The 27,982-nt window shown below is 38.8% G+C and overlaps 3 protein-coding genes across 6 annotated transcripts in view; 2 read left to right on the forward strand and 1 right to left on the reverse strand.

The window, feature by feature from the left end:
- Positions 1 to 27,982, forward strand: part of msrb3 (methionine sulfoxide reductase B3) — a 168,848-nt gene that overhangs the window by 62,660 nt on the left and 78,206 nt on the right. The gene's annotated exons all lie outside the window — the stretch shown is intronic.
- pik3r5 (phosphoinositide-3-kinase, regulatory subunit 5) lies at positions 5,437 to 25,850 on the reverse strand. 2 transcript variants are annotated; one of them, XM_010793586.1, is made up of 18 exons: positions 25,613 to 25,850; positions 18,255 to 18,370; positions 14,943 to 15,058; positions 14,726 to 14,794; positions 13,916 to 14,054; positions 12,714 to 12,783; positions 12,029 to 12,203; positions 11,523 to 11,691; positions 11,209 to 11,277; positions 10,160 to 11,049; positions 9,891 to 10,016; positions 9,563 to 9,694; positions 9,292 to 9,385; positions 8,702 to 8,778; positions 8,155 to 8,248; positions 7,822 to 7,904; positions 7,206 to 7,318; positions 5,437 to 6,853 (listed from the first exon to the last, which is right to left on the reverse strand). In XM_010793586.1, the coding sequence occupies exons 2-18, from the start codon at positions 18,352 to 18,354 to the stop codon at positions 6,703 to 6,705; spliced, it is 2,667 nt and encodes an 888-aa protein (XP_010791888.1). In that variant the 5' UTR covers positions 18,355 to 18,370; positions 25,613 to 25,850; the 3' UTR covers positions 5,437 to 6,702. The 2 variants fall into 2 exon arrangements, with proteins under 2 accessions (XP_010791888.1, XP_010791887.1); XM_010793585.1 differs by having other exon boundaries at positions 7,206 to 7,321.
- ntn1a (netrin 1a) overlaps positions 13,118 to 27,982 on the forward strand; it is a 248,630-nt gene continuing 233,765 nt past the window's right edge. The window contains exon 1 of the mRNA XM_010793583.1: positions 13,118 to 13,190. The gene's annotated coding sequence lies outside the window, so the exon portion shown is untranslated. The remainder of the gene's footprint in view (positions 13,191 to 27,982) is intronic.

Here is a 27,982-nt window from a genome sequence, read left to right on the forward strand (position 1 = left end):
GTGTGTGTGTGTATGTATAACTGCCTTGCCTGACTGACCAGGGATTATTTACTCCTCAGGGACTACAGATTGTACACACACACAAAGGGCCAAAATGTGCAACAAACAGGAAAATATGTCTTGAAAAGCTTCAATAAATGTTCTAATTGGAGGAGCTACTGTAAAAAAATATCCAATCCAAGGCATGAATGGACAGGGTAAGGATGTACTGTATGCCAGTGGAGTAGTGTGATAAAACCATCAGGGGGGAGGGAGGCAGATAGGAAGAAGTAGGGATACAAAGGGGGTTTCCCAAGAAGGTGTAGATGTGTGTGCGCACGCATGCGCGCGTGCGCGTCTGTGTGTGTGTGTGTGTTAAATTCCAATTTACTTACAGCTGAATCTACTTTTCTGTGACCTAAAAAAAGACCTTAATAGTCAGTTTTAAAATATTTTTTTCTGCTTTCTCTGAGCTTTGAACTCACAGTAAATCCTTTACACGCCCCCTTAATGCAGAACTGTTCATCAGTGTTTTGGAATAGTGATTACATCCATTCTTTATGCATGAAATACTTCTAAATCCATTCTTACTGCGGATTAAAAAAAAGCTCCAAAAACAAAGCTGGCATTGTTACCATAGATACAGCTGCGACCCCGGACAGAAGGCCTGTAAATAACCAGGAGGGGAATAACACAGACAGTGAATCATTTGTATTTACCCTCTTTTATTTTACTGAATTACAAGACGTGTTTGCTATACAGAAGGAAGGGTAGAGGCTTTTTTGTTTTCTACTGCAGCTGTCACTTTGGCTGACAAGTTCACAAGAAATGGCAATGGAATAGAATACCCTTGTGGTTTTGAAGCACTCATGCTAGTGGTGTACTACTGGTTAAATCGAATGCAAAGCATCTCAGATTGTTCAAATATTCAAGCCACATGCTGCGAGTCTCAAACAAGCTGTAACTCACGTTTTGCACATAGCATATCACAGGGAGGGCAAAGCATGTCTGCAACATTTGATACATTCTCTAACCAAACAGTTTTGCTTTTCTGCTATACTGACGTGAGTGGAAAAGCAAACATTATGTCCAGACATGCCAAAGAAAAAGTTAAAAGCACGTAGACAAATGTGAGGATTCCTCAGATGGCCACAGCAGACCTCATGTAGCCACTGTGGCCATAATGAGGCAACAGAAGTAAACTTCCACACGAGGTCACAGGGTGTAAAGTGATCCAAATGCTACAAGCACAGGATACACTAAGTGCGTCACATAGACATGATGAGCAACACAAATAGATCCACACGCACACACAAACACACACTTGAATTGGCATTGGCCACGATCAAGACTGCTTTCCAAGGAGCCTACAGACACATGACTGTGCCAGGAAGTGTTGCTGTTTGTTTTCATTCTCCCTACAGGACAGACAAAAAGGTTGGCGTCTCAAATTTAAGAGTGTTTTGTAATAACTTTGGGTTAGGTTGATATTTAAAATGTTGTTTCAGGTTTCCCGGGTAAACTCAAGAATCGTTTGAGCTGAAGAGGGCACTTCAGGGCAACAGCTGCCTAAAACAGCAATTGGGTGTTATAAAATATAACCCTCAAACTGCAATGTATCAATGTTTCGATTGTTGAAGGGTATGTGGAATACTTCTTGATTAATTGACTGGTCATTTAATCTATATAATGTCAGATTACTTTAATAAAGGCTAATAATACTTTCATCAAGCCTGAAAGTTACACTTATGTTTCTTCCTTTTAAAAGTGCAAAGCCATAAATACATAATCTACTATGAAATAAGATGCACATGCACCAAAACCTCACAATTAAGAAACTGGAGGATTGACTAATTGATTTTTGTGACATAATGAGCACTACAAAGCTGCTCAAGGCAACATTCGTCAAAAACCAGACTGATATAAAGTGTCTTGTAAGCACTTTGTTGTTTGTGCATGAGGTTATAGGGTGTCATGTTGAGTGACTGAAGTAATAGCTTGAATTAATAAGGTCATCTGACTGAGCTCAAATAGCCAAAGCCGCAGCAGAGGCGTAGCCAACATGTTTGATCTCCCTGCCTTAAATGACTCTCTGTCCTGAAGCTCAAAGGGAAAAAGTGACTACAATGGAGTTTATTGAGTTGCTTTGCCCTGCAGCAGGAGGAACTACTAGGAAGTCATCAGTTCTTTGTGTTTGCAGCATTATGAACAGCTTGTCACAGCTCAGCTCAGTTTGTTTTTCCAAAATCACAATTATAAACTCATTTTGATGTATTGTCTTTGCTGAATTGTTGGCTGAATTGGACATTTTGGATCCATCGCCAGCCTTATTGGTGACTACTTAACTAGCATAACTTTTATATCTACCCAAGGGTATAACTTTGGTTTGAGAAACTGGGGGAGACACAAAACAGGGGGTCCTCCGCAATGAAACATTGTTTTCTATTTAATTCCATTTCCTGCCTTTCTACAAATATATATTAGGGACTATGGTGTTAACTAATCCAAGAAAAATGTGTAGTGTATATAAGGAGTGTGCAAACTTATCTATCCATGAACCTGTTTTATTTGTGATGACATCACATCCTATAGGGGGGTCCGTAAGATTTGTTTCTTTAAAATTGAAGTTAAAGCATCAATCTGGTGCACAAATTAAGAGATTTATGGATACAACTCTCAACACTCATATGAAACAGAACTTTATATATTTCAATACTCCAAAAACCATTAGAATATGCTCACAACCAATAACACATCATTGATCAACTCCTCTCTCCTATCTTTATTTTACCTAGTCTGCATTCTATCTTTTTATTTATGCATATTTTACAAAACACAGTTTGAAAGGGAAGTGATAAGTAAAATATGCATAAATAAAAAGATAGAATGCAGACTAGGTAAAATAAAGATAGGAGAGAGGAGTTGATCAATGATGTGTTATTGGTTGTGAGCATATTCNCATGTTTATTTCTGCTGTAAATTTGGGCATTTTAACATGGGGGTCTATGGAAATTGCTCCCTTCTGCAGACTGCTCCTACTGGCCACTAGATGCATTTGAGGCACTTCCGTATTAGCGTCCCGGCTCTTCCCGAGAGTTTGCCGCTTGCATGAATCCCCCCAGACCCCTCTGCTGGCGTTGGGTTTTCAGCATGTGTGCCTTTTTATATAGTTCAGCTTTGATTCCATCATCTCATTNTTTTTTACTGACATTGGAATTATTTTTTAACTTATTTTGAACAACTATATTAAATAGATGGAAATATTTGTTTAGACCAAACCGTTTGAGACCCACTGAGATAACTAAAGTTTACAATCACTCAGCGAGTCCTTTACCTCCCTGAGCTGACGTTATCTCAGCCTCTCAGTCCGACAGGAGAGGACTCTCCCTCTCCTTATTGTTGAAAGAGCTTCTAATCCCGTTAGCTCCGTGCTAGCACCAGATACTAACAACAACCCCTGTAACTCTCTCTGTCTCTCTCTCTCTCTGTCTCTCTCTGTCTCTCTCTCTCTCTCTCTCTCTCACACACAAACTGCGCTCCTGCCACACACACAAACAGACGCTCCTCCGTGACGTATGGAAAGGGCTCATGTCTTAAGGGGTAGTACAATGTGTTCACTCAAAGGATCTAATTTTAACAAATTATAAAGAATAATGATGGACTCTGAACCTGTCTCCCAGGAAAAGTGACACAGATTGACACAAAAGCGTATACATTATACAATAACCAATAAATGGCAGGTTTTATTTTTGAGATTATTTCTGTTTGCGTTAATGCATTTTAAGGTGCACCTGTTGCAGTAATCACCTAAAAATGATCAAAAAGTTGTTGCATTTCCACATGATCTCACTGTGGATGTTTGTGGTGTTACAATCTGTGGTCATAACATATTTTGGCAAGATGATCCAATATCTAATGATAAGGTTACAACAAAAATCAGACTTAACCATGTGAAGCGGAGTCATTCTGCTCATCATGTGTTGTTGAATTATGATAACAGATTGTTATTCACAGTTTTACAGTGATATTCAATGTCTCCCCAAGTTATTACCTTAGAACAAAGTTCAATACTGGATTACACCATTACATTTATAGCCTTCATATTTCCCACCACTATGTTCATTGTTTCCTCATGTCTAACTGAACAGCCTCACCCAATTGTTCTTATGCTCAATCTGATTTTTAACTCCATTAAACCTTATTATTATTAACTGAGCGTTGTGTGCAACATGTTGTCAATATAACCACAAAAGATTCAATGTGTGTGTGATCTATACTAAGTTAACTTACACACACACACACACACACACACACACACACACACACACACACACACACACACACACACACACACACACACACACAGACAGGAGCCACCCTGCATCCCCTAATCTCCCAAAGTGGTACCAGGAAGCTTGGATCTAAAATAAGGAAGCTGGAGGAAATACAGCTGTGCTCTTAGACTCCCAACAGACACAACAGAGAGCCAGAGCTTCAATCAGATCAGGCACTGCTATCAAACCTTGTTATTATCTCAGGAGGGAAAACATAAACTGAAGTCTTTGTGTCTTCCTGTGTCATAAACCATGCGGCGTGAAGTTTATCTTATAGCCCACCTTACATGTGAAAGAGCCCATTCAAAAAAAAACAAAGATGAATGTAAACAAAGTGCTTTTCAAAGGAGCTGATGACCTACAGTATAGTATGTGGCAGCATAGGAATCTTTGCTGAGATATTTCAGTGATATACTGCACGGTAAACCACAGTATCCGCCACATCTTATCTGGTGCACTAAGTGGCACTACACTGTACAACGTTACTACTGGCAGAATCAGATAAGCAAATTGTGTGCGGCTCACCGGTGCGAAATGTAGCCTAAAAATAATTACAACTTTAAGAGTCATGAAAAACAGCAAAACAAATGTAAAAAATATAGAGGTGAACCCATGATAGAAAAGCAGCGGATATACAACGATTTCCGACGAATAAACTGCTGAAAGGAAGATGATTGTACACCTACATTAGCCCAACACACATTGTATCCTTTGCAATACTACCTAGTTTAAATATTGAGTCATTCGAAACTTTTATACGAGTAGTCTACGTAGACAGTTTTACAACTATGTAAAACAAAAGTCTGCAAATCGTAAAACAAACGATATTATGTAAAGGAGTACTCACCTGAAGTTAAGTTGTGCAAACAGATCCATTTACAAACTGTATCATCTACTGTCGGTGACACGTTATTGTTCACTTTACTCTGAGCGACAAAAGCTGCCGTCAGACCACGCCCATTCCTGCACCGACCAATGGCGTGGCACCAAGGCTTGCATTGGTAACTAATCAGAGCTCTTATCCATCATTTACAACACAGGTTTTTCAAAAAAAGATAGATAGATCCATTGCATAGTTGATACACATAAAATACTTTATTGCATTTATAATATTTCCATCAGAGAAGGCACATAGAGCATTTATTTGAACAGAAAAGTACCTAATTATCCAATCTAATGTTTAAGTGCTTCAATTCTATACAATATGTGCAGTGCTACTTTTTTCAGTCTTGGACAGGGGGTCAGGTTATTATCTCTTTAGAGAATATCAAAAACATATATTTAGTTAAATTACAAGTTTAAAAGTATGCAAAGTGCAATTCATTTGTTTTTTTATATAAAGATCTTTTTAGCACCACAATATAACATCATCAACAGTTGATGAAATAAAGGTTAGCACTCTGCATAAGCTAAAATAAGCTATCTCTACATAAATTACATTTATGTTACAAAGTGAGTCTTTATATTGTGTTTAGCTAAATCTGAATTGTTAAAGTAATCTGTACTTCATCTGAAGTCAGTTAGAAAGTCAACAGCACCCCCTGCTGGTCATATTTACATTGACTTCATTGTAACTCCTTAGGAGAAATGTTATCACTTAAGCCCATGTATAACAGTCATAAAACATGTTGATGTAACATCCAAGTAATTACATGCATACAGTATTTTACAAACATATTATTTACATTCTCAGATATAGTTGCATAATCATTCCTAATGGAGGCGTCAACAGGTCAACTGGTCAGACTGGTCAACAGGTGTACAATGTTCCCCTGGTTCCCGTGCCCATGTTGATTGGTCAAGAGAAACCTTTCCCCAAACTTTGAAACCAAGATGATGTCTACCTTTTTACATCCATCTCCTGATAGGTCTGAGGCTTATTTCTACTAGTCAGTTTGGCTGCCATCTCACCTTCAAGCCTGAGCTGCAGATTAACCCTGCTTGCCCAAATTACATTGAATAATTACTGTGGCTTCAGTCACTTCTCTGTCAGCAGGGAAAGAAGAACCAAAACCAGTTAAATTAAACTCAAACAGTTTTCTTCACAACAGTTAGGTATTGTCTTTCAGACAACGCTGGTCTGCTCATCATTAGTATGACTGCTTGTCTATTTATTCTTTGCCTTTCAGGTTCTTTGGTATGCATTTGTCTGCTGTTTCCTGATGAGTCTTTCAGAGCAGGTTGCAGTGTTTCAAACAGTTGCATCCATCTGCCGTTTGATGCCACCATCATGTGAACTTTAAAACAACAGTTTCATGACGCTGGGCAGAAATAAAAAACCGGTATGCCCTGTGCACTTTTCTTCTGCCGTCACTCTCTGTTTTTTCAGAGTATTGCCATGTGCACATACTATTTCCTTTCTGACCATCCTGCCTAGTGGTCAGATGTCTCAGGGAAGAGCCCCACTGAAAGTGACTATGGGCAGGCAGAGGAGGGAGCAGAAGGTGGAGTTGAGAGGCTGGATTTGAGCTGAGCTCGGAGCTTTCCTTAGCCTCCAGTCAGTGGAGCTGTCGGGTTTATAACACACGGATATGTCACATCTATATGGGAGAAAGGAAGATGTATGGGAAAGATAAATAACAACACTTTCAAGGTTTGTAACTTCTGTGTGCATGGTGTAAATATGTTTATTCAGAATTCATGTATGTTCCCTGAAAGGAAAATGTGGTTCTGTCGGCTAAAGATGCAGATAAAACAAGAAATTTCGGTTCAGAAACGATTTCTCTGACATGTGAAACTCTTGAAATAATAGATAAAGGGAGCTTATCGAGAGGAGCTAACACTTCTTGGAAGAACCATTTTGTTTATTGGTTGGTGGTTTACTGCTTCTTACCAGACACTATGTATGTATATGTCATCTGCGTGTGTGTATATCTGTGTGTGTGTCCACACCTTGTAACACTCTGCAGTATTTTTTTCTCGTCCTGGTCCAGACACACAGCAAAGGTTGTGTTTTCAGCACCGCTGACCTGCACCTTGTCCACCTTCACCTCTGTCGTGCTCAGCTGCTACGAAAGGAAATCAACAGACTACAATTAATGCATTCCACCTCAGATATTAACATTTTGGAGAAGTAAAATGCATTTTTTGCAGCTCCTTTTAAGTTGTTATACTTTTGATTTTGAAACACTTTTTTTGCGCTGAGTTGTAAAGAGAGAATTTAGCTAAAACTGATTATTTTAAACAGCTATGCAATCATCTGAGAACAAATGTTTCAATTCAAAATAGAGTCAGTGGTGAGCAAATAATATTATTGTCAAACACGCACAAGCAAAAGAGTATTTCCTGTGTTGTGGTTTTACGCTTCATAGAACAGTCAGGTTGAAATAATGTTGTTCTCAGCATATGTGATGAGAGATTTAGGTCAGGTGAGTTTGAGATGCTATCATAATGTTCTGAGGTCTCTGTCTTTAAATAGAGAGTTGCAGAGATGTATGTAAAAGCATGCTGCGTTTGTTTTAACCACCAACTACCGTGAGAGGCTGATGTCACGTATACTGTAGCTCACCTGGTTGTAGCCCTTCTTGCATTTACCGCTCTGCCTCTTAAGGACCTCAGTCATTGTGAGCTGTAGGCACTCCATCTTTGCGTCTGAAAGAGAATGCTTTAGTTAAAATTTGAATACACTTAGACAAACATTTCATCATTGCCTAAAGCAGGTATCAAGGAAAACATAAAGGAATTTCCTTTTAACATTGGCTTGAGCACAAACAGTGTAAATTATTATTGAATACAAAACGTTTTCTTCATAAACAATAATATTCCTTGAGGTTGAATTAACACATATTTCAATCCAGCAAAGTTTGACAAATCATTATGGTAGCCAGTGGCAGATGCGTACCTAGTTCCTCGGGATTCTTGCATGCTTTGGTTAAATTTACTGACGTACAGACTTTGGTTTCTCTTTTCCACTGGCTTCTCCCACTGATCACCACCTGGGAGGACAAGAGAGGATAACATTGCTGTTTTGAAAAACACTAAACAAATGAGAAAGGATTGATGGGAATTTTGAATTGGAAACAATATTTCCATCCGCAGGAATGTGTCTAATTGAAAAAAGGGGAACGGATAATGAATAACATCAGTAAAAAGGAACATAATGTTGACATGTCTCTAATGCTTCCTACCACAGGGACCACAGAGGCTCTAGCTTTATCAGGAAATGGCTTCAAGGATTTAGCAGACTTTGTATTTTGTGACAGAATTTGGAAGTGTCAATTCTTGTGCGTTGAAGCATAACCATAACCGAAACTGATTGAGATTAATAGGGGAAACCTGCATAGTCATCGTTTTTCTGGTGATATAATGATTTATTTATTGTGTTATTTCTTGTAGAGTGCAGTTTAAATACATTATTTTTCAGAGAGTACAATAATTAACAATCTTACCCTGTTGGATACCACCTCCAACTTCAGGGGCACTGCTTCTCTGTCACCGTCAATACCAAACCGTTTACTGGCAGCGCCTTTTTAAAGAGAACATGAGAGCAGTGTTTCAGTTATTCTCGTTAAAAATAATGCTACAATACTGTGAAATATGATAAGAAAAATCCGGGCTTATGAACAAGTACAGCTCAGGATTTTTGCATTGTGAAATGAGTTTTAAATACAGCGTTAAATATAGAATATATTACATTTGCAATGACAGATCATTTAGTTTAAAGAATATTTTGAATAATGGAATAAGTCATTTTCTCTGTAACTACCGGACATGAGGCATACATACAGAGCTTTCCCCGAATTTTGACTTCCTAAAACTGAAATAAAAAAAAAAAAGAACTGCATGTGGTGGTGACAAGTAAAACTAAAAAAGTAGAAGTAGACTGAATCATGAAATAGAAATAACAGATGTTCCGCCACCATAAATGGAGTCCTGTTTCAACCTCATAAATACTTCCATGGAAAATGTGGAGGTTTTTATTTATTGTGTCACTGTTGCTAGGATATGAGCGTGTGTTCTGCTTGTGTGTCACACTCACCCATGGCCTTTATTGCTCGTGTTCCTGCAGTGTGACCCAACTCTAGGGAGTGGATGAACACCTCAGTCCTCCTCTCTCCACCAGCTAATGTCAGCTGCAACACCAAAGATCTTCAATCAATGTATGGCTTTTGAACAGTGTAACATCTCTTAATGCAATGACCCACAGGGCTTCAGGGCAAATCTCTTCACACGGGTGCTAAAATCTGGTCCTTTATTATAATGTGTTTTTGCTTGGTATGTGTTTTTTTGTGTAAAAATGTGTGTCTCACCTCGGCCTGATAGAGCTGGATGAGGGTTGGCCGGGAAGCGTTACGGCAGTAGTACAGGACCAGATCGGCCAGGATGGGCAAACGCTGCTCATATGAACTATCATATGACTCTGACTCCGTCTTTGAGGTTTGCTGCAGAGCAAAACAAAAACAACAGAATACTCATGATTTATGGAAGAACAGCCTAAACCAAACATTGGACATTTATGTAATGAGTTATTGCTCTAGGCTTGATCTATCTGCATGATAGCAATATTGTGGCAACAGACAGCACTAGACTAGGGTGTGTTTCAGTTTTGGCAGTGTAAAAGTTAGATTCCAGTTGTACCTGGCAGACGACGTTGGCAGGCAAGTTCATCAGGCTTAGGGTGTTTCTTTCGTACCAAGGGTCCAACATACCAAGGAGGTTGGCAATGTCATTAGTGCTGTCCCCTGTGGCCGTGAGGTGGGGATCCTGGTTAAACAAAAGCATAAATTATAATAGTTGAATTTTCACATCTCTCTGTTAACTCAACTGTACAGCTCTGCTACTTACAGCTAAGTAAATACATCTTGTTCTCAAAGTATAGTATTTGGTTGGAGAGGTGTTCTACTTACATTAGACAGGGCTGCTCCTTTGGGACTTTGAACCACAGGACCCTGAGACTTCAAACTCCCCTGCCCTGCTGCAGAGTCCCTCTTTACCGGCACAAAGTAGAACTGAAGCCTGAACACCCTGCTGAGACGCGGACATGCACTCTCCTTCCTCCTCAGGCTATTGTAGGCTCTGGCCACCTTGCCTGCTACGTGATCAGCACCAAACACCACCACCCTCAGCGTGGTATTCTGATTGTCCTCGTCACTGCTGAGAATGGGCCTCCTTCTGAAGCAAACATGTCTGAGAGTTTGACTTGGTGGCTGGAAAAAGGGCTCAGTACGACGTAACTTAACCTGTTGCGGCAGAGAGTTGGAGCGGGGTTTGTCTCGCACAACTAAAAGGTCTTTGGATTCTGTGTTTCCTAAGCTTTTGGCCCGATATAGTAACCGGGGCCCCTTAGGTTTGCTGAAGAGCCGGTACAAGTGCTGGCTGAACCGAGCTTTGTTAATTGGCTTTTCCTTGACAGGAGAGGAGCAGAGGTTGTCGTCAGAATCTTCAAAGAAGTCACTATCAGCTCCAGAAGTGACTGAGTAGAGGGACGGAGGGTAGGACTCTGAGGCTACAGACAAGGTGGATAACATGGAGTCTTTGGAGGCGGTGGACACGGAGGAGATGGTGGATGCACGATTGTGCCCATAAAGCATGTTAGATATTAAAGGCAACTCTACTCCATGTTCGTCCTCTTCTTCTCCTTCTCCGTTATCATGACCTGTCACATCCTCCTCCTCCTCCTCCTCCCCCTCCTCCTCCTCTTCATCTTCATCATCAATGTCCACCTCTTCTTCTTCCTCAGCATGCCCATTAGTTTCCTGGTCATCGGGCTCATGTTCCAGAAGTGTGTTCAGAATATCTGCAGGGATAAAAAACGAGAAAATATCAAATCATATTCAGTTAATTTCATCTCCAAATTGGGGATGTTATTCCTGGAGCTAAAGAAGAAAAACTGAATCTTGATCAGGCCAAAGAAAAAAATTGATATTTGTCCTTTGTGAAATGAAGAATACTTTACCAAAGTTATCTTTTTCCCAGTGAAACATGAAACACTTGGCTGTAGGCAAGGGTAGAGTTTGTAGCATTCCTGGAAGGCACAAAAGAAAACAAGAGTAAAACAAAACCCTATCAGAACAACACATGCCGGGAACTGAATTATTATGATGTGATAGCCCCTGTGTAGGAGCCAAAATGCTTGTTTAGCCATTGCTTATTATTTCTATTATTTGTTTACAACCCTTTCATTTTAATTGTAAATTACTTCTGGCAATTATCACATGGGTGTGGTACATTGGAATTTAAGTCACCAGTTCATAAAATCTGCCCTCTTACCATCAGACCTTCTTCCATTGGATGCTGGGACTCTCATGCTCTCCCTCAGTTGCTCGAGCCCCTGGATCACATGACTGCGACCCTTCACAGGGTCCTTCATAGCCGCAGCGGCCTCTAAGACATCACTTATCGTGGAGAAGATTGACCCCAATTCATTCACATTTTTGGGCTGAAAAGAGTAGTCACGATATGTTATAGTTTAGGTACACATCTTGACACATTCCTGTCTACTTCTTTAAATAGCAACACTATTTTATTTTTGCTTCTTCAAAAGTATGTCAATAAAGTGCACTAGATGTAATGCTACACATGTCCTTTGATGGTATTGTTTACAAGGTTATCAATTATCTTAAATACTATGAACTACTGGTGTTCATTTCAAACGTATGTAAACAGGCTTTCTATATACCTGTTTAGAAATAAGAATTAAACCCATTAACAAAAGGTAAGTAACATATCATTTAATTGTGTTTCTTCTAGTCGACAGTTTAGAGCTCTAAACATACCTGCAGGGCTCTATGGATGCTTTGTAGAGGGTACTTGGTGCCTAGTGAGGACTGGAAAGCGTGTTTGATCAGGTTGATGAAGGTCTCTTCCTGTGAGTGCTGTGTGCGACAGAGCTGCTCGGCCACTGAGAGAAAGTCAGCGGGCACCTCGCACGGGTTCATCAACAGCACCGTCCTGCAAGCAGCAACACAGATGGTTTCACTGGTAAAGTGTAAACATCTATGCAAATGTATATGGGAGAGGGTGCAAACGGTATGGTAGTGGTGCATTAAGGTGGCGTTGAAGGGGATGAATAGGGACTTTCCAGGTCAGGAAGTACTAACCACCGCAATGCTATCACTCAGTTAACCTATTGACACTGAGTGCTAGTTTTCTCTTTACTTTAAAAGTATCATGTCAGATCAGGTTATCTTGAACCACCAACATGTAGAAACGGGACCAATTTACCACAGATAATCTGAAATGAACTGAAAATTATTTGTCATGATGAACATACCACTGCCAAAAGGGCTTTACAAACAAGTTGCACTCACACAGAGTGGATTGTTTACTTATATCACCATCGCTTTTGTAAGCATCATATCCTACGTTGTGTACAGCGTGCATAGCCTACTGTACAGTGTATTCTTGTGTTTTAAAGTCTACACAGAAAACGTTTTTTTAGTTTTTATTTTCTGAACTTACATGGTCTTGGAGCTCTGGCCAGGGGAGTTAAGGAACTGTTCTTCTCTCACCAGTCTCTGAAAGGAAATCCCTGTTGGTAAAATAGAAGAAATATACTCTATTAGTGAATTCCATCTTGTGATACTTTTTAAAATGAACAACTCAACAACAACAACAACACAAGGTTACTTATGAAAATGTCCTAGAGTTGCCCAGTTGCAAGCAGATAAAGTAGTAGAGTTTTATTTAGGACGACAGACACACCCATGATGATACGTCACCAACAGGTGCATGATGCTACCTGCCCAGTGAGATTCACCCTAAAGGCTAAATGCAAAACAATAACTGGTGATTTCCCTGTGGCTGCAAAGAAGTTATTGAGCGCCAACATTTTAAAAGCTTTGAGGAGGCAGAGGGACAGACTGAGAGGGCTGTATATTGTTTGAGAATGAACAAGCAGAGAGGATGACGAGGTGCACAAGACTCGCAGAATGACAGGTGAGTACATTAATGCACCTTAATAAATGTGATGTGTTAACATGCTGCCCTCTGTTTGCATTGATGTATGCATATGGCTGCAGTCGCTGTGGACTTTATTACGAAATTATCTCTGTGTTGTCTGCTTTTTGGCGTTGTATTCTGCTGTGCTGAAGATATTGTATGCGTTGGACCCACTTTAGTGTCCGTCATTATTTCTTGTAATTACTTTTATTTATTTGAAAAGCGCATCAAATCACCTTGTTTCAATCATTCATTCAACAATTTAAAAGAAAGGTTGTGGCTGAGACTGCATTAATTTATTCTTTTGATGTGTTATCAGCTTTGACCCTTCCTGTACATTTGAGCCTACTCAAAGTGTTTAGGCCTACATGTCGCTTCTTCTGCTTTTTGTTTTGTAAATACTGAGGCCTCATTGGCTTTCAAACCATTTCACATTAGAATGAAGAAGTGTCCAGTTACACCTCAAGCCTTATCATTTTCCTGTTATTGATGTTGGTCCTGCTGATGTTTGATGTACAATATAACTTAGCACTAAGCACTGTCCTCTGCTGTAGTGTCATTCTAAATGCATTTCATTGAATTGCCACTAGGGGGAGTGTGATTACCAAGTTTGAACGACAATAGTGTTTCAGAGACTCAGTCAAGAGAGTGATATAGAAATAGACACATTAACACGCACACACTACATATTGTGGTTCTACCAGTTAATCATCTATATTTACCGGGAGCCTTGATCTCCAGTTGTAGAGTTGAGAGGAGGTCTTTGCACACACTGCAGTAAGGCTCAGGCCAGGCGAGGAAGCAGCGAAACACCTCAATAGCTTTCTCAATCAAACCTTTGTCTGGAGGACAGTATGGAGTCTGCAACCGAGGCACAAATGAAGTATTTTAGTTGGGATCATACATTGCATTACTTACTGTACTCATCATTACTATATTAGTGGACCAACCACTCAGGTCTTTTTGAAAGAGGAGGGTTTCCTCAAAGCAAGTTATGATGTACAAACTTGTTATATTTTAAATTTAATCCTGATGGATCACGTAATAAAATCTGTTAATGTTATGTAAACACCTGTTAAGTACATTATCCAGCATGTATGCTTAATAAATGTGGCAATATAACTTTAACTGACGGCTTAAATCAATATTGGCTTATCCATTATTCCATTACTGCTCATTTTTGAAACCATGTCACATATCTTGGAGTTAGTTAAGCCAGTTCACTTTCCAAATTAATTATACAGTAATTTGTCACAATATTACAAAAATCTTAAGGGTATTACACTATCAATTGCTACACAGCGAGCTAACACTGGCATTCTTTGTAACCACTGAAAATAAAAAGTGTTGTGTGAAAGTGTTTGAATCATGCTTGAATATGTTCTCATAGTAACACATACTAAATACGTCATAGGGGTTTGCATTGAGGAACTAACAAAGGTTTTGAAAGTGCTCTTTCACGTCAAACACTGAATGGTACTGAGAAGTGAGGAAAGCTTAACGATTGATAACATGTTGATATTTATTTGTACCTGTAGCAATGTGGAGGAAAACATAATGGCGAGTGGAGCCACCAGCTCATACTGACACTGCTCCTGAACCTGAACTCACACACATTGAGACAGACAGACAGAGAGAGAACAGGGATTTGGGTGAATATTCGGCAACTATAGTACTTTTTTACTTAATTGAGACAAAACCACACATTACATGAACAGCGGACAACATCTTCCTCCCTTGACCTCTCACCTCTTTGGTCTTCTTGAGGATCTGTTGTAAGAGGATGATGAAGTTCTCAGGGTCCCTCTTCACCAGCTCCTCCAGGCTCCAGCGGTTCATTGACTGACCGGCAGAGCACATCAGCACTAAAAGAAGGCACATGTGGATTCATGTTAGTGCATAAATTCAGACAGCCTCATAGACATTGAACAAGATACAAAATGAACATGTTCTACCTCACTACTATTTGCCTCAACCCCCAAAAAGACAATGACTTACTGAAACCTCTCCAGCCCTGAGTTAGTTATATTTCACAGTAAGGTTTTGTGCATACTGTATGAGCAGAGCTGTGCCACGCTGCACGTACTTATTTGATTGATCATCACTAAATCAGTATTTTGTTTTTGAGTGATAGCAGACTAAATGAGACAAAGGCAATCACTCGACGATATTTACGACCCCATGTAGTGATACTAGGTTCGTTTTTGTTGAATATTTTGCTACCTAGTGCAACGGCTGTTTGCAGAGACCACTATATGTATATGGCCACTAGTCTAAAAATATACCATTTGCTACCACTACTAAATGGCTGGTGTATTATTTTGACAGCATCAACACTTATAGGTCAACACTGTTTGTAGTTGTGAATACAATTATAAAACACAACTTGTCTTTGTGCTTTTTGAAATACACGCTGATGAAACAGAGAGCAAGGTTAAAAGCCAAGTTTATTTAGCTTTCTGTACATTGTTCCATGTGAAAGAAGCCCTGTAAAACGCATTTTGTCCTTTGGGCCATCATTAAGAAGCAATTATTTATCACGAAAAACAAGAATTACACACTTATTATTTATTGCAACCTTTACATATGAGGCATTTAATTCCAATTGTTCATTTCAATAAATCGTAGCTTATAGAACTACAAGAAAAAACAGGTTGTTTATGAGTTGGGCCAAAGACCGGTCTGTAACAACTCACAGCAGGACGTTAAAGTCCATAACTGTTAGTGCTGGTGCACTTCAGGCGTGTGTTTTATCACCTTTTGTTCAGTGTTTATTGTTAGGATGTTTTGTCAAGACAGATTTCCTGTTGCAAGAAAACAGAGTTAAGGTATCCTCAAGAAAATACGTGTTTTGGTACTAAAAATAAGGAAATCTAATAGGGATAACTAGACTCATATCAATATTGCACAGTTAATAGGACGTTTTGGATCCCATTATCATTTTGTTTTCACAAAAAAAACACTAGAAACTGTATTTTAGACATTATAGCTTTTGAATGTCTAGGAAGAAGAATTGTTGAGATGCAGGTATCTATATCTTTGAAATGGAAATGTAATAAAACAACAGTAGAGATCTGTGAATACAGCATCTCACACAGCAATATGAAAAACACACACTCACAAAAACAACTAAGACTGATTGCTGACTCCTCACGAGCACCTACTATCCATTTGATCCCTCCGTCTCAACCACTCCAACTGCATCTGAGAGGAGCTCAGGTCCCAAGGCTATAACACATCAGCAGTATTTCGGGATACACATAAATGATTTCCATGAAAGTTCTTTATTTTTCTAAGGTTTTCTGCACTTAGGAGCATCATGAGCATTTCCCGGACAGCACTATGGTTTGTTTTTGATAAAATGCCATTAATGGAGATTAAGCCGCAGGTTTTCAAAAACACCCTGATAAGATTTCAATTAAAACATGTTGTACTTAAGTTCATATGATTGTAATCACACTTCTGTCCGTCAGTGGCTCAGTCAGTAGGGGCTTGGACTATGAGCCGTAGTGTCGCCGGTTCAAGTCCCCAACCAGACCTAAATATGGAGTGTAGACTGCTACTTGGAAAGGTTTCAGTTCACCTCCTGCCCTGCCGTGGGGCCTTTGAGCAAGGCACCGGACAACCCCCCACCCCCCTCACTCCCGTTGCTCCCCGGGCGCTCTGCAATAGCTGCCCACTGCTCCTAGTACTAGACTCCTGTTACTAGGATGGGTTAAATGCAGTGGCCACATTTCACTGTGTGCTCTGCATGTGTGACCATTAAAGAGGGGTTTCATCCCTCCCATTCTATCTATCTACTTAAATGCAACAAACCAAGCGGTAACCTACCAGCCTGAAACATGAAATAATTCTAAAGTTTGCTTTTTTATCTGATATCAAGGGTCTCAGGTCTATGAGCAAAATTACCCTTCGTTCTAGCCTAATTTCTGACCTCAGTTAACACGTACTGAAGGGTTTGTGGTTTCAACCTTTAGTTTCATGTCTCCTTCAATATGGCATGATATTTATTTTGCAAATAATGGTCACATGTATAGTACACTACATGAGTAAGGGCACATGTTGTGATGGACAGGTCTCTTCTTTGTACTAATGAAGTGAAGTGGAGAATGAAACCTGAAAAACAAACTCTTCAACTGGCATGTTTTATACATTTAAAATCATATAATCCTAATCGATCAGGGTATAAAACCTAGAACATGTTTGTATAATTACAGTAAATGTCAGAGCGTCCTTCGGGAGGCCGATGCCAATCTTATCTCCTGCAATGTTTTTACACCCTCTCACTAATTTGTGCCTCATGATGCCTCACTCACACACTGTGGTCTGTGCCACCACTTCCTCTCAGCTGTCTATTCACACAACTTCCTCCAGGCCTCAATAACGTTCCCCTGATGATCTAACAGCTAGTGCGTCATCAACAACAATCTCAGAAACCATATACTCAAATGCCTTTTGCTGAGTGTCTGTCCCAAGCTGCTCTTGTGTTGAGAAAGCAAGAACAAAAAACTGCCTTCTGTTCAAGTCAGCCCTGTAAACAGCACATTCAACTGTGTGTACTAGGGTGGATATTTCTGAGAAAATGTGTTGCTTGTACCAATTGGTTTGAATTATGGTGGAGGTTGGGTGAGTCTCTGACCACCTTAATTAAGACTTGGACCCCAATCAAAAGATGTTAACGTAGATGGGTCATGACGTTTGAATATCCTTGAATTCAATATTGCAATATGTTTTCCATATTCTTGCCTAGAAGAATCTCGGAATAAGAATGAAGACACCTAAAGTGGGCCATATCATTTTGTAACTCTGGTATTACCTGTATATCAGTATATGTATGATTACAAATACTTAATTTTATCACATGACACATTATGCTGTGTCTGTATGACTTCTCATATCTTAGATATAAGGTTTTATCTGAAAAGATGCATAATAATTCCCGCAAAAATCTTAATTGAAGCAGTGCAGAAACATTAGAAGTAGTTTTTACATGCGTCACTGCCTTCTTAAACCAAGTCTCAGCTGTGGTCCTTATCAATGCTGTGGCCCCTGGAGACTTACCGTTCCAGTGGTGAGCTGCTGTTGGGCTCTGTCTCAGCCCGTCCAGACATCTGTCCAGAAGGTGCTGGATCCTGTCCTCTGTGCACGACGTGTGCTGCATCCTTACTGCTCAGTTTCTGTGAAGGGACAGGAGACAGAGCTGGTCTTAGCAATCAGAATCTGATACATTCCCATTCATGTTTTCTGTGGAATTTTATCTCCAAATGAATTTACATGTGTTCAAAATGTTCACATACACGCATGCACACAAACATGTCCCTCTCTTTTCATGAACAGTATGTGTTTTATCACGTATGCATAAATGCAGGTCAACCAGTAGGTATGGAAATGTGTCTAAGATACACAAACCATAAAGGGAAATCTTTATAGGGGAAGGAAAAACAGACAGGGGTTTGCTTGTTTTGATATTTGGTTTCCATAGTTCCTGAAATGTCACATGCACATATGTTTTGAAGTCTGTTCTGCCTCAAATCAGTGAGTTTTATAAAAGGTTTTGCCACATTAGCTACCATGTTCAGTGATGTATGCAAATATTATATCATAGATCAACAAATAACCTTTAGCTTCTCGTGTTCACAGATGCTTACCCTTCAGCCATATGACAGTATATACAAAAACTAAGAAAACTATCTAGTCTCCAAATCACTATAAAAGGAGCCTTATTAAAGGTTCTTGCTGTACACATGCTGAGTAATTGCTTTAAAAAACTGCTTTTATAATAGACTAACAGAAAAAAACAGCTTGCAGGGATTTAGATTTAAAATCACTTGTAAAACAATGCTGCGGATCAGAGAGACATGTTGGAAAAAGACAAAGGAATAATTTCAGTTTGACCACAGACTTGTAAGTACATTATATCAACAACACTGACTCAGAAGGGTTTTTTGAACTTCACTTTTCGAACTTCCATTTATCTTTACTTTTACAGCATCAGAGGGCAATGTAGGAGTGGCTCCATGTTTCACTTCTGTTATTACCACCTCTCATCAGAAGCAATATGCATATCAAGAAACTGGGGACATCCCATCAGCATCGTGAAACATTGAAGTGACAGATTTATCTTTAAGGGTAACAACATCCATGATGGCAGGTCTTAAATGACACAATTAGAAAGCTGCAACACCAACCAAACAAAACCAAAAGTCACCTCGGACAGCTTGCCAAACCAATATGTTTCAAATTAACACACACATTCGTTCAGTGACCACTTCTTCACTGGCAACTACAACATTGCAAGTTTTCAAAATTCCCCAGAAAGGTGATTTTGTCGTGGAACAACTTGGGTCCGATATAATCAGACAAAAATAATCTCTGCACACCCCCTGTCTTGTCAAGAATTCATTTGTGATTCACACAAATGGTGTTAATGGTTGTTTGAAGGATAACAATGCTTTTTGGTTAATTATGTCACTTTGACTTTGCATACATTTAAACTACAAATATTGCGAGAATACCCAATCTAGCCAGTTTCTTGTTTTTTTGTATGTATGAATTTTATTTGATCAGACATTGTTAACTTCACATACAAACTAGGGTTAACTGGTTTACTGACTACAGCTTCTCCAGATGGGAAAAAGCTTGCAACTTAATATGCAGGATATATACATGTATATATAAAACACCTTATATGAATATATTGATATACACAACATTTAGACACTACACACATCTGTCCAATTAAGACATTTGTTGTAGAGCATGATTATTGAAGGGACAGATTTAGATTTTTTGTTCATGTTTTAGACTAATACTTGACTAAAAGGTATTTTAATAATGAATGAATATTCATTGGAACGTGGTTCAAAGGAAAGTAACGTGGTTGCTTGTTAATATATTTTTGAAGCTTGTCTTACCTAATCAAGTTTTACATGGAAATACTATATATACAGTATATATGTGCTACTTCTGGGAAAAGTCTAAAGAAAAAAAGTCTTGAGGAACAGAACAACTTTACTTCCCTCAAAAAGCTTTTTAAAGATTTGCTTTTTTCATTCGCATTTGACAAGCTGTGCAGTTTTTGTTTGACATGTAAAGCCACATTTTTAACAACCTAATAATTTAATAACTTAAATTTATATAGCGCCTTTCAGGGGACCCAAGGTTGCTTATTTCGATTATAATCAGAGCTAAATGATTATAATCAGAGCTAAATGTTGACACACAATGAATTCCTTGCTTCATTGATGAAAAATAAGTATACGTGTTTGTTAACCTATTCTTTAATAAGCATTTCAGCCCACAGAGACAGAGATTAAAACTGTTTTTGGCTGATTACATCTTCTCAAAATTTCCCCAGAGCATGCCACAAATTCCCCTTTTCACACCATTTAATTTTGTTATTGGATGAGTCACTTGCTCATACACACACACACACACACACACACACACACACACACACACACACACACACACACACATACATACACATACACACTGGACACTTCAAAGCAATAGGCTCACATTTTGGAGAATATCATTATTTGTCTTCACTCTTTGCAAAAGCCTTAAAAAATATTGATACCTATTGCATATCCATTTGCTTAACTAATTTATTTGAATGGAGACTGTCTGAGGATAACAAAATCCATCTACCAGCAGGTGCGATTTATCCTCTACTCCAGGCTTTATGCTAAGCTAGCTTTGCTAAACAACAGCTGGCACTGAGTGGTATTGATCGAAGGTTCGTCGCAAAAGTGTACTTACCAGAATGTCGAACTATTTCGTACACCAACCCACACAAACACACCTATTGAAACGTTACAAACCATTGTTCATTCATGCTTAATAAAGTATAATACAGTTGGTCCCTGACACAGAGTGTGGCAGGAAGCTCTTGCAAACCAAAGACCGAGAAATAAAGCTCATTTATCCCCCTCCACTTTACTCCCTTTCCTACAGTTACCATTCAACAACAATACCTCCAGCTCCAGAGGTAAACACATCCATGTAGCCCTTGTTCTCAGTACCTCCTCCCCAGAGAGCCATTGTGTCTAAGAGGTGTACAAGTGGCACTGAACAGGGGAATAGAGCCATGCTTTTTGGACACTTGTGCTTAGCACTCCGGTCATTGTAAGGGTTGGACAGGACTGGATGAAAGCCCGGTCAATGTGGAAGGAACTAATAAGTCAGATACTGTACATGATGACTCCTGCATCCAGGATGGGGTTCAATGGATACGTGTTATGGTAATAAAGAGTTGAAGACACTATGTGAGGTGGCAAAACGCAGCGAAAGTGTGGTTTAGAGGACAGCATCGAGTTGTTATGTTGGTGTCATTTTACAGTAGTAGTCGAATTGTATATAAGTAATGGAATCATATTTCTCTAAAAGAAAAGTTTGACACAAACATGTCACAAAGATTTTATATTATGTCTTTAAGTCTTTGCTGATGGATATTTCCCAACTCAAACATACTTCTGTATCTAAGCTTTATTGTAACAACAGAAGGCTATGTTGCCATGGCACTGTGAGTGGTGTAATCTCCTATAATCTGCCACAATATACATTTATTGGGATTTTAACAGAAAATGTCAATCCCAACTCCAGAGTGTCAGCATAGTTGTTGACGTGGAGTTTCTAGTGGTGTTACAAATGCATGATTCTCTAATGTTTCATAAGAGGATATATGCAGCACATCCGAAGGTCACTTCCACTTTTTCATTGGTTGCAAATTTAAACAGTCAGACAATAACAAGTAGTGTTCTTGTAGTGGAAGAACGACTATAAATTCACACTGGACTGACAGTTAATTCCATTTCCAAGATTTCTGCACCTCCACCTGTGTCTCTCTTTCTCAAGCTGTCCTCCTTTTGCAGACTGCTTCCCATCTTTCCCACTGATCCCATTACCAACTGCTTCCTAACAGGAAGGTGGCGTCCCTGCTCAGCTGAGGAAGCAGGTGCCTCCCTATTGTTGTGGTGTGATCAGACTCTCAGATATACTCCCACAGACTAGGGAGAAGAGCTTGTGTATGTGTGTGTACATTATGTCTGACTGTCATTTTATCTCAACCCTCCCACCATTTAAAGAATATGATATTCAGATCCAGGGCCTCCTCCACTGGCCAATAGAGCTTCTCTACCCCCTTTCTCTCCACTGATCCACTGGATGTGAACTGGCTTTTCTTATGGCTTTAGGAAACCCCAGCGGCCAAACTCCAAAGCTCGTCTGTAACTAAGTGCTTCCCTTCAGTTCAAACAAATACTACCGGTGGGAACTGAACAGTCTAAGTGGACCACTGTTTAGCATAAAACACATCACTGGGTCTAAAAACCCAGCAAGAGCACTCATGGATATGTGGATGTTGGAATTTCATTTTTTTCTAAATATTTTCTAGGATTTATTGCTCAAGTTGGCAGTGAGGTGAGATTGTTTTATTAACTGCTGTCCCCAATGTCAAGTATTCACTTTGTATCTTATTTTAAACCTTTTTCGGCAGGTTAATGAAAAAAATAAGTTTTAATGGAGATTGGAGATGATTATTTCCCTGATAAGGAATAACTGCATGTCAATATCATGCTGTACTTATTACCCCTCTTCACATAAAACATACTCAAGTAGGCCAATAGTATATGCAACTTTATATAAGAGACTCAAACAGGAAGTAATGACTTAAAAAAAAGAAATAAGCGAGAGACAACTCTTTGCTCTAGTTAATCTAACAGAACCAAAACATAGTGGTTGTTACAGAAAATATATAACATTTGGTATTCACTTCCTCAATAAATCCTGATAAACATAATCATAACACTACCATTAATGCAAATATCAGGTTCTGTATTATCAAGTCATAATACTTAACTCCAAACAACAGGCAGCCAGTAAAGACTATAATACACCAACATAACTATGTTCCTGTCTGCTCTGTTTCACAACACTAAGTTTGAACATTCAACAAATTATGACATTTTCCTGCATATTTTCTTGATCTCCAGTAGAAACGTTATCCTATTATATTTGATTGAATGCAATTGAGAAAAAACACGTTTTCACCACTCCTACATCCCTTATTATTTAGTAACAGCAGGTGTGATGCAGATGCATATTTTCACATATACGGGGGTGTTGACCTCAAAGTATTTGTTGTAAAGGTGAACATGAAGATTTCACTGATACAACAGCCGTAAAAAGGCAAACAGGAAGCACCGTGGTGAATAACAACCAGCGTTGAACTCGGATACTGCGTTTAAAAAAACACATTAAAGTGACTTGCTTCAATCCTGTTATCTCATATCTGTTGTAACAAACAACAAGCGTGTCAATATCTGCTCCGTTTAAGACATTTAATTAATCTGATCTTTTCTCAGCTTTCTTTCAAGCCTGACACGTGAACTCCTATGGCAGTTGTTATTTCTCAACAGGAGATGATTGTATTGAAACTGATTGTGTAATGAGACAATTTCTAAGAAAAATTGATGACTCCGTTCTTAGGTTGCGCAGGAGAAGTTGGTCCTTATCTGTCAAGTTGAGGGCAAGAAACAAGGAATTTGTTAAAATTAAGGCTATGGTGAAAATGTATTGTAATGTTTTTTTATTAAGACTCATAACATAATAGATCACCAACAAGAGAAAAGGTTGTTCATTAAACGAGGAGGCAGTGTTTTTCTCATGGAGAAATCAAAGCTCAATGTAGCTACTTTCATTTCATTTTGTGCAATCAAATCCAACCTCAAGAATACAGCAGCATAGATTCGAAACTTGAAATTTGGAATCGAGTCAAATCACAAAAAAAAAAACTCGAGGCTTGACTTGCATTCAAATTGAGCAAAGCCACACTACTGGAACATTTTAAATAATGTTACTTCTTATGATAAAAGAACCGTTCTCAGACTAAGAAAAACACTTTAAAATAACACAGCTTTAAAAAGAAAATGTTTAATCATGAAATAATACAAATCTACACTTTTAAAGTTAGTGTTTAAAAGACCTGAGCTTACTTGACGGCTGTAGCTGCTCCTCGTGTCACACCTGAACCTCAAACTAAACCCTTTACAGTCGATGTGCTTTGTGGGTAATGGAGGTGCCGGGTTTGACAAGCAAGAATTACTGGTGCTGCTGCGCTGATTTTGATCCTCGTGTTTTTTAAACTATTGATTGTGAGTGCAAAGCTAAAACAGGATAATATGAGTTGTTCAACTTAACACTTCAACTGGGCAAATAAAACAAATTAGAAAACGTATTTTTCATATGGATGGTTTACCTGAATAAGACCACTGGAGATTATAATTTGCCATCTTCAGTTACTTCTCTTACATTACTGCTTATGATAACCTGAATTAAAATGTCACCTTCATTGACCCCCTACGATGACTGTACCTTTTAATTCACATGTGACAGACATGTTGTTGGTTTTGTAGTGCAAAAGGATGTAGAGTTCAGGCGTTGGCTCAGTAAAGTTTCTATTGGGTGGAGCCTCCAACGAACACTGACAATCAATCTGAAGTTTGCTTCAAAGACAGTTACCAGGATTGTAGTCATTCATCACTGGTTGTCACCTTTCAGCACAGTTTTTATACTTATTCAAATAAATGAAGAATAGAGTAAAGACTTCTCAGTGTTTGTCATTGTGTGAAATGCATATAAATGTACACCTGCTCTGTAAAACCTGCTTCAGCCACTGCCTATCACCCCAGGAACATGAACCAATATAACTTTGTCTCTAAAGTACTGACTAAATAATTATTTCCATTTACAGATACAGGCATTCAAAGTGAGATAACTACCAGGCGCCTACACATGGTTCTGTGTCTCTACTTCCTCAGCATTTATTAAAAACATGAATCGTAAAGAGCATGTGAAAAAGCAGAAGTTCCCTAAAATGGTATCACAAGGGGGGCCGCTGTGCTCACAGAGGGGGGCTTGTCAACATGACAGCTTTTCCCATCACTGTGACGCTGATGCTGCGTTTCAGCTCTTCTGACACAGAACAAGAGGCTTTTTGCAGAGAAGAAAAGATCTTGCATATTGTAAAAAAAAAACAATAACATGAGTCAAAACAAGATGACGTGGAATGTTGACAGCTTTAAAAACAGGAGTCCCCAATATGTCAGTATATTATCATTTTGAATACTGTAGAAGGATGAAGATAATTAATCTGTAATTAAGTAATACTGTCAAAAGTGATTGTATTCTGGGGTAATTGGTGGATGTTTAGTTGCAAACATTTGAACACTTCCAGATCAGTGTCTACTGTCAGTCATGGAGTCACTGTTTCCTGAACATTACCAGAAGACAACATTATCAGATCATCATGCAGGCTGACATTCATTTACTGCTGTCCACGTCTGATCATGGAGCAAGGTGCCCTTTCAAAATAAAGTGTACTGTTACTGTACGTCAAATAAACTTGATTGTCTTACCTGCAGTTTACCATCCAGCATTCATCGCTTCTGTATGCATCAAAAGAGTCCTGAAGGGTCTTCAGTTTACTGCTAGCCATTCATTCAACACGCACATCACGGTTTAACAGGCAAACCCACATCCTGGGCATGGCAGGCAGGCAGGCAGGCAGTGCAGCGAAGTGAAATCAGCCTCTAGTATCTGGTTGTAGCTCTGTGCTGCGCTCAAAGACTTCTGCGCCTCACACATGCAGTGCGCCTCACAAACAGGAAGTGTATGAAAGAGGTGCATGTGAGCACAATGAGGGAGGCTGCTGGTGTGTGTGTGTGTGTGTGTGTGTGTGTGTGTGTGTGTGTGTGTGTGTGTGTGTGTGTGTGTGTGTGTGTGTGTGTGTGTGTGTGTGTGTGTGTTTGAGTACCTATCCCCTGTGTGCCTTGGCAGTGTGTGTGTAGGTGGGAAGTGGCATTGTGTGTGTTTTTCTTCATGCGTGTGTAGGAGGTTGCATGTGGATTTTGAAGGGATGTTGGCCCTTAAAAGGAAGTCATCAGTTTGACGTGTTTGTGTTCATGCTATTTTCACACTTGACTGAAGTGTCTTTGTTTGGGTTTTCTGGCTTTGTTCATTATTTTCTTAATAAGATAGGGGGTATTGGTTGTACTGTCTGTGCTTAATGGTATTAACACAATACACACAAAAAGAGTAATTCAATTTTGACCTATCAACATTTCATAATCAATGATGTAAACAAGTAATATTTCTCACCTGTATCAAGATATAATATACATTTCAAGTCTCAACGACTGTTACTAATAACACTGTGTGTATAAATCACAATTCTTTAGAATGAATTGGAATACACTGGCCCCTTCTTTATTTCCTTACAGTTTGAGGTCCATATTCCTAGTCTCTCTGCAAACCCCTCCTACAGGGAAACACAGAACTTACTTCCCCCTCCTGCTTTGCTTCTCATTTACATTTCATGTTATTAGTGCGACTGTGAATTCCCCTTCTCTAGAATTGAGGGAAATATTGTCACGCCATACAAAACAGTGACAGTAAACAGTTTTCCTTGCCAATCTCAACACAATTTTTAAACTTTCTAAACTTGTTTACATGCACCCTTTTGTATTTGAATGACCTTTATACCTAATGAGTTTAATGAAAAATGGCAAAGCAAGTGGATAATCATGTATGTACATATTGTTTCTACTTAACTCTTTCTTATAACATGTTGGCAACGTATTTCGTATTTCCAAAAAATATTCAATATAAATTGCTCAATGTTATTCAATGTAATCAAGGAAAACATGTTAGAGTTGGTACTATCAAAAATACAGTCTTGACGATGGAAGGAGTCAGTTAAAGAATGTAACTGCATAATTGACATCACAATTTTTTTTGAAGTAATTTGTATCTTCTGGTTGTGATTAATAACCAAAACTTGGTCCAGAAATTGCGTCAGGTTTGCATCTGGAAATTAAATGAATGGAAAATGGCTGAATGAAACCAATTGCAGAAGAGAGAGGAAAAAAAAGCTATGTTGAGATAAATGAAAAAACGGCGGATTGTCAGAAATGTTTTTGTTTGTTTGATTGTTTTAAATTTCACTTCTCTAATTGTTTTATTTCTAAAGAAGCAGTATGTAAGCCACGGCAGGATGATGATTTCCAGAGAGGGAAGTATAACCTAGAAATTATTAACAAAATTGGATCGAATGCAAATTATATTTTGTATCATAACAACTGTAGTTTTGGCTTATTTTACTGTAAACTTTGTGTATCATGTAAATGTTAACAATTCCTTTGGTTTCTGCAATTCAGCTTTACAGACAGGTGAAAAGCTGTCAAACATTTGCATGATGTTATTCTTCTTTCCCGCTGGTGAAGCGGGAAGTGTCCTCTGAGCAGATCTGTTCTGACATAATGAGATACAATTTTTTTTATTCGTCTTTCCCAGCAAGAGCTGAAATGAAGAACTAGCTATAACCTGCAAAAAATGTGATCATCCGGTGTTGTTTGTAAGAGTGTATTTTTATTTGTCTGTGTCGACTTGACTGTTTTACCTAAAAATCTTATGTAACACTAAAAAAACCTTTTGCTGAAGTTCACTATTTATGAATAGAATAGAATAGAATCGGTTAATGTCATTATACATATCCAATTAGATAAATAAATGCTTCTCCCTTCTGGAATAAGGAATAAAGTGCTGTAATTATTTCCAGGAGTATAAAAATAAAATCTATAATGTAATAAATAATAATAGTAGGTATGTATTTATAATAATAATGATATATATGTATATGTACAGAGTCACATTTATTTCACATGCAGGATGATTAAGAGGTATGACTTTCAGGTGTTAAGAGCAATGATGGCTCTTGGGAAAAGCTG

This window comes from Notothenia coriiceps, unplaced genomic scaffold (genome assembly GCF_000735185.1).
Source record: "Notothenia coriiceps isolate Sejong01 unplaced genomic scaffold, NC01 NC01_scaffold00037244, whole genome shotgun sequence".
Classification (NCBI taxonomy): domain Eukaryota; kingdom Metazoa; phylum Chordata; class Actinopteri; order Perciformes; family Nototheniidae; genus Notothenia; species Notothenia coriiceps.

Bases quoted from the DNA above. Each gene is read 5' to 3' on its own strand.
- pik3r5 (XM_010793585.1), bottom strand. From the start codon at position 18,354: ATGCAGCACACGTCGTGCACAGAGGACAGGATCCAGCACCTTCTGGAC. The intron at 11,692-12,028 runs GTATGTTTAGAG...TACTCTTTTCAG, and splicing joins GCATCCATAGAGCCCTGCAG to CCCAAAAATGTGAATGAATT. The intron at 9,386-9,562 runs GTGAGACACACA...TTGGTGTTGCAG, and splicing joins TCCAGCTCTATCAGGCCGAG to CTGACATTAGCTGGTGGAGA.